Source organism: Anastrepha obliqua, chromosome 1 (assembly GCF_027943255.1).
Source record: "Anastrepha obliqua isolate idAnaObli1 chromosome 1, idAnaObli1_1.0, whole genome shotgun sequence".
Classification (NCBI taxonomy): Eukaryota; Metazoa; Arthropoda; class Insecta; order Diptera; family Tephritidae; genus Anastrepha; species Anastrepha obliqua.
The window spans coordinates 123,113,309-123,127,874 of NC_072892.1; the positions used below are offsets into that span (position 1 = coordinate 123,113,309).

Sequence of the window (14,566 nt, forward strand, 5' to 3'; positions counted from 1 at the left end):
ATTGAAAGCTGTATAGCAAACGTAAAATGTAATAAATATATGGAGGTTGCTATTTATATTTCTGGCCATTGGGACATTTCTAGCGTTGTCAGGCGCGACCTGACGTAACAAGGCGAGAACGCATCGATGTACTAAAATGATTGTACTGCGAGCAAGCATCACTCTTTTGCTCAAGACACTGTCCGCATGCTGTGAGTGTCAGCATTACTTCGAATTCTATTTGCGTCAGCTGAATGACGGATGAAGTGGAATCATCTCAGCACCTTCTTCTTAGGTACCCTGCTTTCGCGGGGCTAAGATCTGGGTGCTTTAAAATTTACGGCCTTGATATTAAGGTCCTGCCGAACTTCAACAGCAGCATGAAGCGGTTAGGTTAGGTTAGGCTAGCCAGGTTGCTTGTCTAAGACAAGACACTCGGCCTAAGGCTCATTGGGATAGCTGCATTTGATTTTCATGCCCTAAGTCGCTTAACCACTAAGATCTTTTTAAAAAGGTAACTACTCCCTCTAGTGAGATATTTTGCAAACTTCCCAGGTCTTCAAAGAAATAATAACCAAGATATTTGGCACGTCTTCTTTGAAGTGTTGGATATTCACAGATGAGGTGTTGTAGCGACTAAATTTCTTCTTCATCTCCACAACTCCTGCAGAAGCTATTGAGAGGTACACGCATTCTACTGCCTAGAGTGCCAATAGTGCAGTGACCCGTTACAGTACCTGTCAGAACGCTGGTAGTTGCTCTTCTGAATCCAAGCAGACATTTTGTCCTTTTAAGACTCAGTTTTGGGCAAAGCGCTTTGGAGACCCTGCAGTTAGTAGTTAGAGACCACCTCCCATTACGCTCAAGTCAATCGCTTTGTACACGGCGCTTAGAGCAATGTTTATGACCTCTACAATCCGTTGAAGGTCAGGCTCAGAGCCTTTCCTTGCACAATCATCCAGTGCGGTAAAAAATAGGTGCAATGTTAATTTTCTCGTGCTCGCTGTACACTCACCGACGTACTTCGAGAAGGTCGTCCAAGATCAATTGTTGTGCCAGACAATATCCACGCGTTGCGCAATATAATTCAGTAATACACTGTGAGATTGAGCCATTTTTGTGCATTAGTACGAGAATGACGAGCATCAATGAGATATTTGAGATGATTGCCTTGTGATTAAAAGGGTGTGCTCGCGTTGGAGCCCACACTTAAAAAAAACAAACATCTGGGCAGAGAGCTGCGAAAATTGCTTCTAACGAATTGAAAATCAATAAATTCGCGTGTAGTTTTTCCATTCTTAAGCCAGAAATATAAATAGCAACCCTCGTACGAGTAACTCCCATACTCGGTAAGTGCATTGAAAGTGAGCAGAGTGACTACTTACTGTGAGGCACCCATTGATTGCAAATTCATTGCGTTATCCTCCAGCGTTACGACGATTTCCTCCACCGAACCCAGTGTGTAACCACGATCTTCATTGCCTTTGTAGTGCTTATGCACTTTAAATGCCATAGTAGCCCAGGTATCTTCAACTGCCTTGACGCCACGTTCAATGGCCAGCTCTTTAATTGCATTATTAAGAATTTGCTCAGCGATTTCCTGTAGTAGTAAAAGACAAAAGCGGTTAATATTATGAAATTATGAAATTACGGAAATCATGCATTCATTCATGTAAATGAATTGCCTCACCTGATATTCGTGCAACTTCATTGCGAACATATTCTCGAGTGTAAAGCGTGCTGGCGCCATATCAAAGAACTGTCCGGTCTTCTCCATCAATTGATTCCAATGGCGTTCGCGCAATGCCTCATTTTTGAGGCTGACCATTAGCGGTACGGTGTTCTTGAACTGTTTCATACTCAGCTCGAGCATCTGGCCCGAGGGCAACATGCGTACCTAGATGAAGTGGAATAAGTGAAACTGGTAAAATATGTGGGCTAAAGTTCAGACAGAAGTTTAGTACCCGATAGAAATAACTTCTTAAGCCTCTTAAGCCTCGATAAGAAGTTATTTCTGCAATGACTACATAAAGCTCACCCCAACCTTTTTCACTTATTGCTCCCCACTTCACTTAGATCCGATATAAATATTATTGAGAACGGATAAAACCACATCCACTTTTTATGTGTAAGTGTGACTGTCTCTCTGAGCTCTAATACTCTTTGTCTCTCTCTTCTTCATTGTTTATTTGATTCCCAAAATTAACAGCCAGTCCAAAGTAAATTTTACTAAAATGTGCGCGGGTCTGTTCTTAATTGTTCGAACAATCCGAAAAAATTTAACCAGAAAAAATAGTTCGTAAAATGGTTCATAGCTGAATTGAGGCTGAAATGGTGGTCAAGACCCAGCAGTCCATCAAAATATGTACTTCTAAGAATCTACGTAACTTTAGTGAAAAAATAAAAACAAAACCATTAAAGCCTTTTATAAATCATAATTCGATTAAAATGCCCATCCCCATGCTTAATTCTCCGAATGCATATTTCAATTACTCCAGCCAATCTCAAAATTGCCAATCACAAATTGCTCAACGCGCGCAACACATCGCAGAGCGGACCCGTTATTAGCCTGACTAAATTAGGCCACTATTGCATGCTAGCTAATAAATAATCAACATTGCAGCGCTTATCGCTGCCAGCTCGGCAGTGTCTCACACTTCATACTTCACTGCGTCCCACCTCACTATTCACGCCGATTATCAGGCGTGAGTGGAAGTTCGTGCAATGATGCGGGCTCTATATGCTCGAACGCCAACTCAATTCTACTTGCATCCACACAAATCAACCGCAACTAAAATGTAAATCAATTTGAACGAAATTAAAATAATCAAAATATCGCCTGACCATGGCAATAACAAATACAGCAATAACAGTAAAATGTTGCAATTGGCCTCGGCTACCAGCTGTCCGAGTGGCCAGTCATGCGCGAACCGGTGACCGCCACATTTGTAATGTTTGACATGTTGCGGTTAGCCGTTACTGCCGCTATTGTTGTTGTTGTTGTTGTTGTGGCCATCGCAGCGAGGCGTTGCCACTACCAGTGCGGGCCGCTGCAACTGCACCTTCGTCCACCGCTTTTTCATATGATCATCAGCATATGCAACGAGCGATCTATGCCCACCACCCACGGACCTATATTTAGTCAATTGTATGCCTGAATTAGCGCTACGCTGTATGTCCTGCATTGGGAGCCTATTATTGGCGGTTTTATGAATGCTACGCTGCATCCTTTCAATTGAGATTTATTACGCCCAAGAGTTGCACAAAATTTGCAAATAACTCGCCGAATTGATTGCGCCTCTTGCATATGCTTTTGTATGTACGCACGCACGTACTGGTCCGTATGTATGTGGAGTGGCCAGTGATAGTGGCGTGTGTCGCTACGCATGCGGGGAGAAGACACCAGCGGTGGTGTGCTCGTGGCGGCGTTGCTGACGACTGGTCAGAGTTGTCATAATTCACGTTGACACCGCTAAGCCCGCCAACCACAATCATATATCGTGTAAAGTTGGTGCAAGAGGTGATGGCTGCACACAGAGGGTAAGTGAAGGCCAACAGCTGAACAAATTCAACCTTAGCGACTGTACAAACATTGCAACGGACTAGCGTTTGTGGACGAAATTGATTACAGCAGCTGGAAATGTTTAGTGTGCGGCTTTGCCAAAGTATTTTAATTCTATTTATGAGAATAGATAATAGGTGGAGGCATGAGAATGCCAGTTTATTTGTATCGAAATGTCAAAATGGGCTTCGCAATTAGTTTAGCGACATCGGGGGAATACACAGCGTAGGCACATTAATGTCATATTTGATCAGATGACTGACTGCTGCTCGCCTAACTTTCGTTCCCTAGGCGTAATTGTACTACACCGCACAAGTTGATTCTGGAGTCATACCTGCAACTAAGATCAATTTCCAAACATCGACATGGGAGAATTTGTATAATATTTTAGGGCAATAACCCATTGACTAAAGAGTAGTTTTAGCCTTTTTGGAGGGTTTGGAAAAATTTAATGAAAAAAGTAAAATCAATTAATTTATTAACACACGGTATGGTTATAAGATACCTTTGTGTGACTCGGTGAGCCATTGTGTGAAAATCTGACCGAAAACAGAACTTAATTTTTTGGCTTCGAAAATTTTTGAGCAGTTTATGGAAAGCTGATAGTGCGAAGACTATTTGCAATGATGGGAAACATTTAAAACTTTTGATAATGAACCTTTTAAGAAACCGGTATTTTAATAAATATTGAGTACCTATTTTTTATTAATTTTGACAGCATTTGACTATTCTTTCAATACGGCAGCGCTTCCTTTTTTGCTTTTTAGTACAGAACATTTTTAATAAAAATCTGTAAAATAGCAGGCAGCTGCATGTGTAAATAGAATTAAAAAGACTTCAGAAATACAATAATTCAATCAATGCAAAATACCAAATAAATTCCGCCTTACTGACTTCAAAATAGAGAGTATACACGACACGAAAAAATTATAAGTAAAAAAACAAAATTCTTGAAGTCGTCAACGCTTTGATTTGATTAAGTCTTTTATAATATTTTGATCAATTTTTGACCTCTCGACAGTTCTAAGACCATAGCGCTATGAAACTGTCTCCCATTTTGGAAAACCAATTGAGAAAATATAGTCCATACATATAGCCCAGTGAGTTAAGGTCAAGGCTGCAGGCAAGTCATTCTAAAATTGGTATTTTTTTTCGCTGCTGCAAACTCTTTTGTTCCTTTGTAAGCATAAACGGCTGCATTGTCAAGTTGAAAAATCCACTCCTCATCGAAATTGTAACCAAAAAAATAAAAAAAGTACTTCCTCTAGAAGTTCTTTATACCAGACACTTTAAATTTTATTGGATACGTAACAGAGAAGCATTTTGCCTTTGACATTAATGGCTGCCCAAACCATGACAGAACCTCTTCCGAAATTACGAGCCATTGTCTCCTTTTTTAATTCCGATTGAATTTTTTTCATCGGAAAACATTACTCTTTCCCACTCATCTTCCCAAAATTGGTACTTTTCTACAAATGCCAATCTAGCCTGTTTGTGTTGGTTTGGTTGGTTGGTTAAAGTGGTGCTTCTTTCAACTAGCGCTTCCGCATCATTTTGTTGCGACATCCGCGTTACCAACTTGTTTAACGATTATTTACCGCATGATTATAACCAGTCTGTGCGGTTCAGGAACCTTATTAGGTTGTTGACGTCTAAGCCAGACAGTTGTTCGAGACTCCCGAACAGCCGTTAGCCCAGGGTTAACATGTTGTCCTTCACAGAGGAAATGTAAAATCGTCTCCTTTTTCTCCGGTTGTGTCCAACTGTGAGTGTTGTGAGGAATACCCATTTTGACTGCTTGTTCTCCGATGAACCAAAAGCCAGTTATGACTGCCGTTAGTTTCCAGGCGTCCCGTCGTTTGATGCTTATTAATGTCGACGATTGCTTGACGTTCTGCTAATTTTGCATTTCGTCTGGTCTTTCCATCTACAATGCGCGATTCGGAGGTATTTCAGGGAAATTATATTCTTGACTCCACCTAATGGTGTGAATACCGATTCTTATTCATGGCAGATCCCTCTTTTGCCAGTTCATCTGCTTTTTCGTTACCTTCAATGTTCCAATGTCCGGAGACCCAGATTGAGATAACTTAGATAACTGAGATATGCTTTTCACTCAAGATGGTGAGGCTATTCCTACTTTGTTCCACCACTTTACAGGTTGTTGTAGTCGAACCAAGTGCCTGGATTGCAGCTTGGCTATATGAAATATACTTCCAGTTACCAGTACTTCCGCCTGGAAGACACTGCTGGTATTAGGGAGACGCACAGATTTCTCAATTTTAAGCCTATGAGAATATATACCAGCTCCAACATCACATTTCATTTTACTGCCATCTGTATAGACTGAAGTATCGAATTCCTTATTCTATTCTTCCTTAGATGGAAAGAGAGTGGAAAAATTTCTATTGAAAGTTACCGTCGGGACGATGTAGTCAGTCCTCACCGAGGTTAACTAAGTTTGTCCCAATAATAGACAGACAGGACTATACGTTTTTTCTTTCCAGCGACCCGCTTCATTTGTCTGTTTGTGTTGTTGGTTAATTTAAATTTAGGTACTTGATTTACATATTCCAAACTAGAATCCAAAATTTTTTGCACGCGATCGGTAGTAACTTCCAAAGTAAGATCTTTTTTTTATTTCAGTGGGGCTATTTGATTTATTTATTTATTGCAAAATGTTTGATTTCCTTAATATCTCTAGCGTTAAGTTTTGGTTTTCCTCCACTTCGATTGGTACATCCGTACTTTTATTTTAAACGGAAGGAGGGCTAAATCACAGTTTTGCTATTTTTTTAATTTTGAAGTAATCGCTCGTATTATAAGAGCTTTCTTTCTTCATGCTAAAATTTATCCCTCCTCAAATTCAGGAAAACGATTTAGCGGCGGCATATTTTCTGTTTCTAAACCAATTGGCGATGTTTGCAAACATCGAGTACGTATACATTTTATTATTGGAAGAAAATGCTCAACATCGTATACGAAAAAAAATGTCAAAAATCAACTCGATTTTTGAGCGACTTCAAACATTCACTTTATTGTACTAAAATTGAATGATCTATAAAACTGAATATCAAAAAGATTATAAAAGACCCTGACTAAATAGTTGAAAATTTTAATAAACTAATTTCGAAATTTATGACATTTTCGTGAATTTTGTAAAATATTTGAAACTTCGATTTATAAAAGTTTTGCTATACCAAGAACTTATTTTTGTAAAAAATTAACAAAGAAAATTTAACTTGAAAAATTTTGCGAATATTGTAAAAAGTTATATATGGATATAATTGGCGCGCACACCCTTTTTTGGGTGTTTGGCCGATCTCCTCCTCCTATTTGTGGCGCGCGTTGATGTCGTTCCACAAATGGAGGGACCCACAGTTTCAAGCCGACTCCGAACGGTGGATATTTTTTATTAGGAGATTTTTCATGGCACAAACACACTCGGAGGTTTGCTATTGCCTGCCGAGGGGCGACCGCTATTAGAAAAAACTTTTTCTCCTTTTTGGTCTTTCACGGAGATTCGAACCTAAGTTCTCTCTAAATTCCGAACGATAATCACGCACCAATCCATTCGGTTACGGCGGTTAGTTAGAGATGACTTAATTATGTGGCCTCAAGTGTAAAAGTAATTAGAACGTTCAACAACATAGGTAAATTGCAAAACATGCCCCTATTTCAGGTTAAACCTAATTATGAAAATAGACGCAGAGCCGAACGCACCCATGCCAGCATTTGACGGAGAAGGGTGATTGAGCGGCGTGAAAATTATAAAATGTAAGGTTGACCCCACGCTCACATGGTTAAGGGAAGCAGTAAAAACGCTTCAAGGCCTGTGGGAGGGGGTATCATTTGAAATTGTTGATCGCAGCTGCATTCCCTCAATACCAAAGGCAAAGGTTTTCATTCTGCGAGTGGTAAAACCGAAAAATGCACTGCGACTACTACAGAGACAAAACACGGACGTGCCGACGGACGACTGTAAGGTGTTGAGCGTGGCAAAACCAGCAACTGCTGATGGAGTCCAGGACTACATTATCTAGATCAACAAACCGGCAGAGGACCTGCCTTACGCACGATACGGGAAGATGTCTTGGGGAGTTCGTAGCATGTAATTTCGCCTCAAAAAGCGCAACCCGACAGAAGACACCACCAACCACAACACGCTCGCTGCAGGGGCGGTGGAAAAGGATCTCGGTATAGAATAGATCCTGGAAGCCTCCCTCAATATATTGTATATAGAAAGTAGAGAAGGGTGAGCTGGAGGAAGTATCTAACCCCGAGAAGTTAGTGAAGCCAGATGCTGAAGGTCCTTCAGATAAACCTCCACAAAAGTAAGAACGCCTCAGCCGAGCTCCTGCTCAACATAGAGATAGTCGGCTACGATGTGGCTATAGACCAAGAACCATGGATAGCATCGGGCAGCATAGTCTCCGGTCTAAAGTCACATAACTACAACACCTAAATCCCGATTGTCCAAGAAGTCTAGACTATAAAATTTCAGATTATATAATTTCCAGATGGACTACTAAAACTAAAGAATAATGAATAATTCAATTACAAACTTACCTCTAACTGACTAAAAGATAGAGGTCAATAGTACAGACAATACTTTCTTGGAAACTGAGAAATCCGGCAAGTTAGAATTGGAGATCTCATTAAAATCACGATGCTTGTTCAATAGGAGCTTTGCGAGCATATTTTTAAATAGAAAGTAAGATCGTTAGAAAGTATTCTGGGAGAGGTAAGAGGCCTAAAAGGGAAATAAATGCCATCTTTAATAACACTGAAACCAGACGAAAGAGCAGGAATCTATCTTCTACTTTCAGAGATATCTTTTGTACACACTCGATCAGGTCGATAAAACATTTATGGTATGGCCCCAAATAAAAGCGACGTATAAAAGTCCGTAAATTTGAGCTACCTCATCGTACAAAGCGTAACACAGAATTTAGATGAGATGAACATTTTTTTTTGGGTAAATAAATCGTTCAGATTCACTAAAAACATTTTTCTAATAATCATAATCACCGTGATCTAAAAACCGGCGTTTCGGGGGAGAGGCGATATCAACAATAAGTATTTTTAAATAAAAACACCAAAATGTATTCTTCGAGAGTTATGAGTATGATATTTGCCTCATTTGAATAAAAGTTCTAAAACATATTTAAAAAGAATTATGACAATCGTCAATTTTTTCGGGCTCATAAGGATATAACTCCTTAAGCTTAACGTTCCATGTTCGACATCATCACCTGAAATACTTAGGTGCCTAAAATTCAGAAATGAATATTGAATAAAGATCAATCTAAAAAGCGATAACGATCTGAATCGCTATCATTCTAAACTAAATAAGAATGGAAAAACTCAGCGAAAATATTCAAAACTGATCCTTGACTGATTTTTTAAATTTTTAAATAACTTATTTCGCAGTTTTTTTCGCTTCTGTAATTGGTTGTTATACCACGATAGTTTGAAAGGCCTTTTTCGCATTAAAGAAATATTTTGGAAACAAAGTTCGAAAACATGAAATTTAGATGTGAAAAAATAATCAGATATATCCAAACGCGGAAAAAAACCATCCCAGTTAATATTTAACGGTATGTCATTCAAATGGGAAAAATCACATAAATTAAGCGCAATTTTTGCAACTGGCTAATTGGACGTGTATTCATAAAATTTGATATCTAGCAGTTCCGTTTTGGACATAGTGTCATTTTCTCAAATTAACTGGAAATTTCCTAAATAATTATGTTCTTAAGTATATCTGACGATTTTCCCGGTAGCCCTGGGCGATACATAAAAAATTAATATAATAATATAAAATTATACTTCTTACGTAGTGAGTTAATTAATAATTTTTAAGAGTATGAAAAGCGTATACTTTTATTTTATGCTCCACCTAACAATACCCGAAACCCTCACTAATGGACGTAAAATATACAGAATGTGATTGTTCCACCAATTATTAAATATCAAAATGACAGAACAAGTTTTTCCTAGAGTGAACTTGCGAGATAAATCTATTAATGTATTTCCGACATGGAAGAGATTTTTATAAAAAACCATTTGGCGTTCGGAAGATATTAGCTAGCCACAGGAAAAATATTTACTCACTCATGGACAATAAAATAAGTGCGAGATATTTTGACCAGTTTTGACTATTTTGTTTTTGATCATTTAGTATCTATTAACTTAAAAAAACCCAAACTCATTATTTAACAAAATATATAAAACGGGTTTTCAAACTTTGTGCAAAACTTATAAAAATTCTCCAAGTTCTCTCCAAAATTTCAAACTTTTTAATCAGAATTTCCAGAACAATTCTTGGTATGCAGTTTTATAGCCCACTAAATTTCTTTAGCCCCAAAAATGCAAGTTGCAAGTAACTACAACAAATCGTTTATTTTTGGGATTTTTTCTGACGGTGCTAGACATTTTCCTCCAAATTAAAAAAAAAATACTCTAGGAAAAATATCTGTCTGATCTTATTGGGTTTCTAGAACAACTGAGTATTGAAATGATAAAAAATGAATACTACAATTCACTATTTCACTCCTATAACCCACACCTAAATACACCCACATCACACTTCCACAAATACGACTTGAACCACTTACTCATACTTATATACGAATACCTCTTACGAATATCTCTTCCGCGCTGCCTTAAAAGGCAGTCATGCGACAAAATCCAAAGTCTAAACTATTCATATCATTCGCTTGAAAAACAAAAAATTTTGACTTGTTGAAATTTATGCATAATAGAAATTTTATGACTTCGAAATTTGTTAAGCTTGCGCAATTAAAAAAAAAAAGCATTTCCGTAGCACAACAACAAAGTGTAGGAAGTTCAAGCGGAAACTGCTAGTAAAGTGCCAGAAAACTTGTTAGGCAAGTAAATAAATCAATTTGTCATAATCAGTAGAAAGTAGAAATTGTGTCACTGCGTAGCTACCGCCGCCGCGGCTGCTGTTGCGGCAGCTACTCTTTCAGCGTGGGGATATTTTTTTGGCAAAATTGCATCGCCAACTAATCACACCTGCAACAGCGAAAATAAGAGATGGGAACAACAAGATGAACTAAAATCTTAGACAAAAGTTCGGTAACAGTAGATGGAATTGACGAATGGAAAGGGCAACTGATACAAGAGGAGCAAACTTACCTGAGGTAAGAAAAATATATATATTTAAGCACTTAGTCTTATATAAATCTTCATACATTTCGGGTTTTGAAAATAAAGTTTACTTGATGCATTTAGGTAGGTGAAATGGTTGAAGTGCCAGTCTGGCACTCCTCAAGGAGCTCTGAAGCGCCGTTTTGATACCATTATGAGACCTCCAACAGACAGATATCTACAAACAGCCAGATCTGTTTATATAATGGAGAAGATCGATGGCATTTAGTTTGACGCACTGCCCCAGGCTGTCGAAGAAAGGAGTTCCCAGTGACCTTAGTCGTCCAACTGCCAAACCCCAACATTCACAGAGAAAATGCTCAAGAGCGTCTTTCTCTGAAAGGTCTCCACAGCTTCTGAAATGGGGGTTAAATGGTAACCTTAGCTTCCCCGCGTGTGTGCCGATCGTCCAGAGACCTGTAAACAAAGCTATGAGTTTGCAAATTGAGTGGCGAGGAGTCCAAAGGACTTTCTGAGTTCTTCGTATATTGTACTGGGACCAAAGGGTGTTCGAAATAGCACATGAAGAAATGGAGCTTCATCTTATCTGGGCTTTCCTGAGAAATAATTTGTGCAGTACCCCTTCAACAACTGTAAGGGGATGTCGATGACCGTCTCTCTGGCCAATTCAGTCACCTTCTTGGCAAATTTCATTTCCCTCTATGTTCCTATGTCCACACCCAAGAGACTTGATCTCCTCCTTACAGGAGTTTACTAATTTCGTTCTGCAGCATGATGTCGTCAGAGCCTTGTCGCGGCTTGCCTATCAGAGAAAATGCTAATATCTCCCTCGCTCCCGCGTTACCTAAGCATTTTGCATGTTTGCGTGAAAACACGTAGCGGAAATTTTAAGTAAATAGATAAATTGGCTGATTTAGGGAAAATCCCTGCTCCGACTCCCGTTTCCATCTTGGAACCGTCAGTGAAGACAGAGGTGCAAGCTTCGGTGCAGATTTTCCTCTCGATCCAATCCTGTCTATTTGGAAAGATTGCATTAGCACGACCCTCAAACTCTAGTTTGCGGATAGAGAGATCTGTTAAGGGTTCGGAGAAACACGGCGTGAACTATTGTACTTGAAAATGCTACCATGTCCCTTGAGAAATTGCCTCCAGAGGCCAACCTCCTTTAACCAGATTGCACTTTGCGTTGCGATGAAAATAGCGTAAAAGTCGGGCACTGGGGCAAGTTTTACATGCTCCGGTGATTCCAATGCATGCAGTCCTTTACGCCCTCCGTAGTTTAGTAATATTATAGCCTTTCCGAAGAGCTTCCCATAAAACCCGGTAACCATACCTAAAAATTGGCAAAACCACTGCGTTGGGCATCCACAAGACGCCCTATGGCTTGAGTCCCCATTTATATTTTCTTGTAAATAGCACCAGCTCCGTTTTGTCAGAGTTGACTCGGAGGCCGCAAGTGGCAGCCCAGCGCAAGTGGCAGCCCAGCCCCTTTCCAAAATCTCAGCCATGACTGGGGGAAACGGTCCCGATACCATTAGGACCAAGTCATCGGCGTATGCTACTACCTTAACCCCACCCTTATTTAATAGCAACTAGCCAAAGTAGGGGTGAAAGGTGTATTTAGAAGATACGTTTAGAAGAAGAAGATATTCCTGTGTATGTCTTGGCTGAGCTTCTCTTCCAATTTATGATATGTATTTCGATATTTTTCCGCAAATAGAGTCCCTTGCAGTTTGATGAACAGAAGACAATTTCAAAGAGAGGGCTCTTTAGCGGCAGGGATGCATTTGAAAATGTATTATTGGCGCTGATAAAGTCAGAAGGAAGGGAGAATCAACTTGATTTATTAATTCAGAGCGCTACCCTAGCTTGGGGAAGAGGACATCGTCCTGCTTGACAAAGTAGGAGGAACAAGCTCATAGGGGAGAATCCCATACTGGGAGAATCTACCGTATTTGAAGCACTCCAAAACACTGTTGAGTTTTTACAACTACTTATTAAGTCGCGTTTTCACGACTACATGAACTATCTATTATCATGAGAGGATGTAGCGCTGCAATCTTAAATACCTATTGTGCGCTCTTCATGGATTCAGCGAATTTTTCTGAGTCAAACTTTCTCAATAATTTCAGCTTTTATCCTATTTTATGGAGTTTTATTAGGTCCTTTGGTAAAATGTGTTTACTCAGGTGTTTGTTTCTCTTATGAGTCAGTGCTGGCATCATGCCAATGCAATAATACATCCTCATCTTCCTCCCTATAGAACCTACAAATCCAAGTATCATAAGATTAGTTAAGCGATTCCTGTGATGAGGCTAAAAGTATTCTCATTTAATTCCATACAAGCTTTAAATCTGTTTAGGTTAAAGCTTTTTCTTCTCCTTGATTGGCGATCTAACCGCTGCAGCAAATTTCGCGGAGTTTACCAAAGCACGCCAGATATTTCTTCCTTGTGCTACCCGGCGTCAGTTGCACACACGAAGTGAAACCCAGTCCTTCTCCACCTGATCTTTGGAACTCAGAGAATACTTTCCTCTTCCTCTGCTACCACCAGCTGGCACAGCATCAAATACTTTCAGAACTGGAGCGCTTGTTTCCAATCGACCAAGCCGCTGGATCTTTATTCTCTGCGCTTTGGCTATGCCGTCGTAAAACATATACACCTCATTGTTTCATCGCCTGCGATACTCGCGGTCGCCAACGTGCAAAGGTCCAAAAATCTTACGCAGAATCTTTCTCTCAAACACTCCAAGGTCATTAGGTTAAAGCTTCTCTTATTCCTTTTCTTCTTTTTGATTGGCGCAATAACCGCTTACGCGATTTTGGTGGAGTTTAAAAAAAAAACGCCAATTTTTTCTGAGTTTAAAGCTGTCTATCATTTATTTTTATTTTTTTGCAACTGTGTGGAAGGAAGGTCCGTTCTACCGTAGCCTCAAGTAGCATGATGAGCAGATATCAGTGGGGTGCAAAGCTAAAATTCAGGCTGTTTGATGGGCCCGTGTTATCCCGGATTGGGGATTAAGGAATTTCAGAACGACTTAATGACTATCGCGGAAACTCTGACAAGTTATCATAGGATGAACTATCATCTTAATTGGGAATTTATTCGTGTGAAATTTGCAGACTATAAAGAGCATAGAATCAAACCACATTTGTACGAGTATTCAAGTAGATATTCTTGAGCCTTGACCGGTACTGATACACAAATGCAAGAGAATCCTTGGTGATCATCTAATAATGGGCGACACGCTGAGCCTCAGAGGCTTGGGGGGCAAATTAAAATTTCTCTCAGAAGTAGGAGGCTGTGCTTTATTCCCCGCAATAATAGTAATCATTACTTGATGGTTCTTACGGGTTGTTTGAACACGGAATAGACCGAAGGGGAATTTTGCTCAATATTCTTGGTTATTGAAGCTAAAGTGTGGATAATTTAAAAAATATTACACGAATATATCTAATTTATTCGCTGTCTATAATTTCATTTTATTTACGTCTAAAAAGTTTTCGCAGTTCCCACATTGCTCAGATAGTCATTTTTATGAAGCTGAGATACATATGCCTCGGTTTGACCGATATAAATTACTGTAAATATTTTCGAGTGTTAGTAACTAATTAGCTAGCCAGTGAGCTATCGCAGGTCACCCTTACATAACCACTTAATACACTTTCACCTGTCTGAGGTCCTCTGTTTTTCCACTCACTCAGTAATTATAAATCTGGAAGAAGAGCAGCTATGGAATAAAATGTTTATAGTCACATAAAGATGTTTGCTTGCCCTCCTATTGACACATCATCGACAACCTCATGCCTTCTTTTCTATCTCGCAGTGGCTAGATGCCTAGCATAGGTGAACTGAGTTTTTGCTCCCAGAAACTGAAGGGTGCAATT

General features: G+C 39.5%; 1 protein-coding gene across 1 annotated transcript in view; it reads right to left on the minus strand.

Moving 5' to 3' along the window:
* The window catches only part of LOC129235947 (dynein axonemal heavy chain 10), a 319,120-nt gene that overhangs the window by 188,311 nt on the left and 116,243 nt on the right, over positions 1 to 14,566 (minus strand). The window contains exons 30-31 of the mRNA XM_054870043.1: positions 1,670 to 1,876; positions 1,365 to 1,579 (exon numbers count right to left, since the gene is read on the minus strand). Coding sequence (XP_054726018.1) covers positions 1,365 to 1,579; positions 1,670 to 1,876 — 422 coding nt within the window. The remainder of the gene's footprint in view (positions 1 to 1,364; positions 1,580 to 1,669; positions 1,877 to 14,566) is intronic.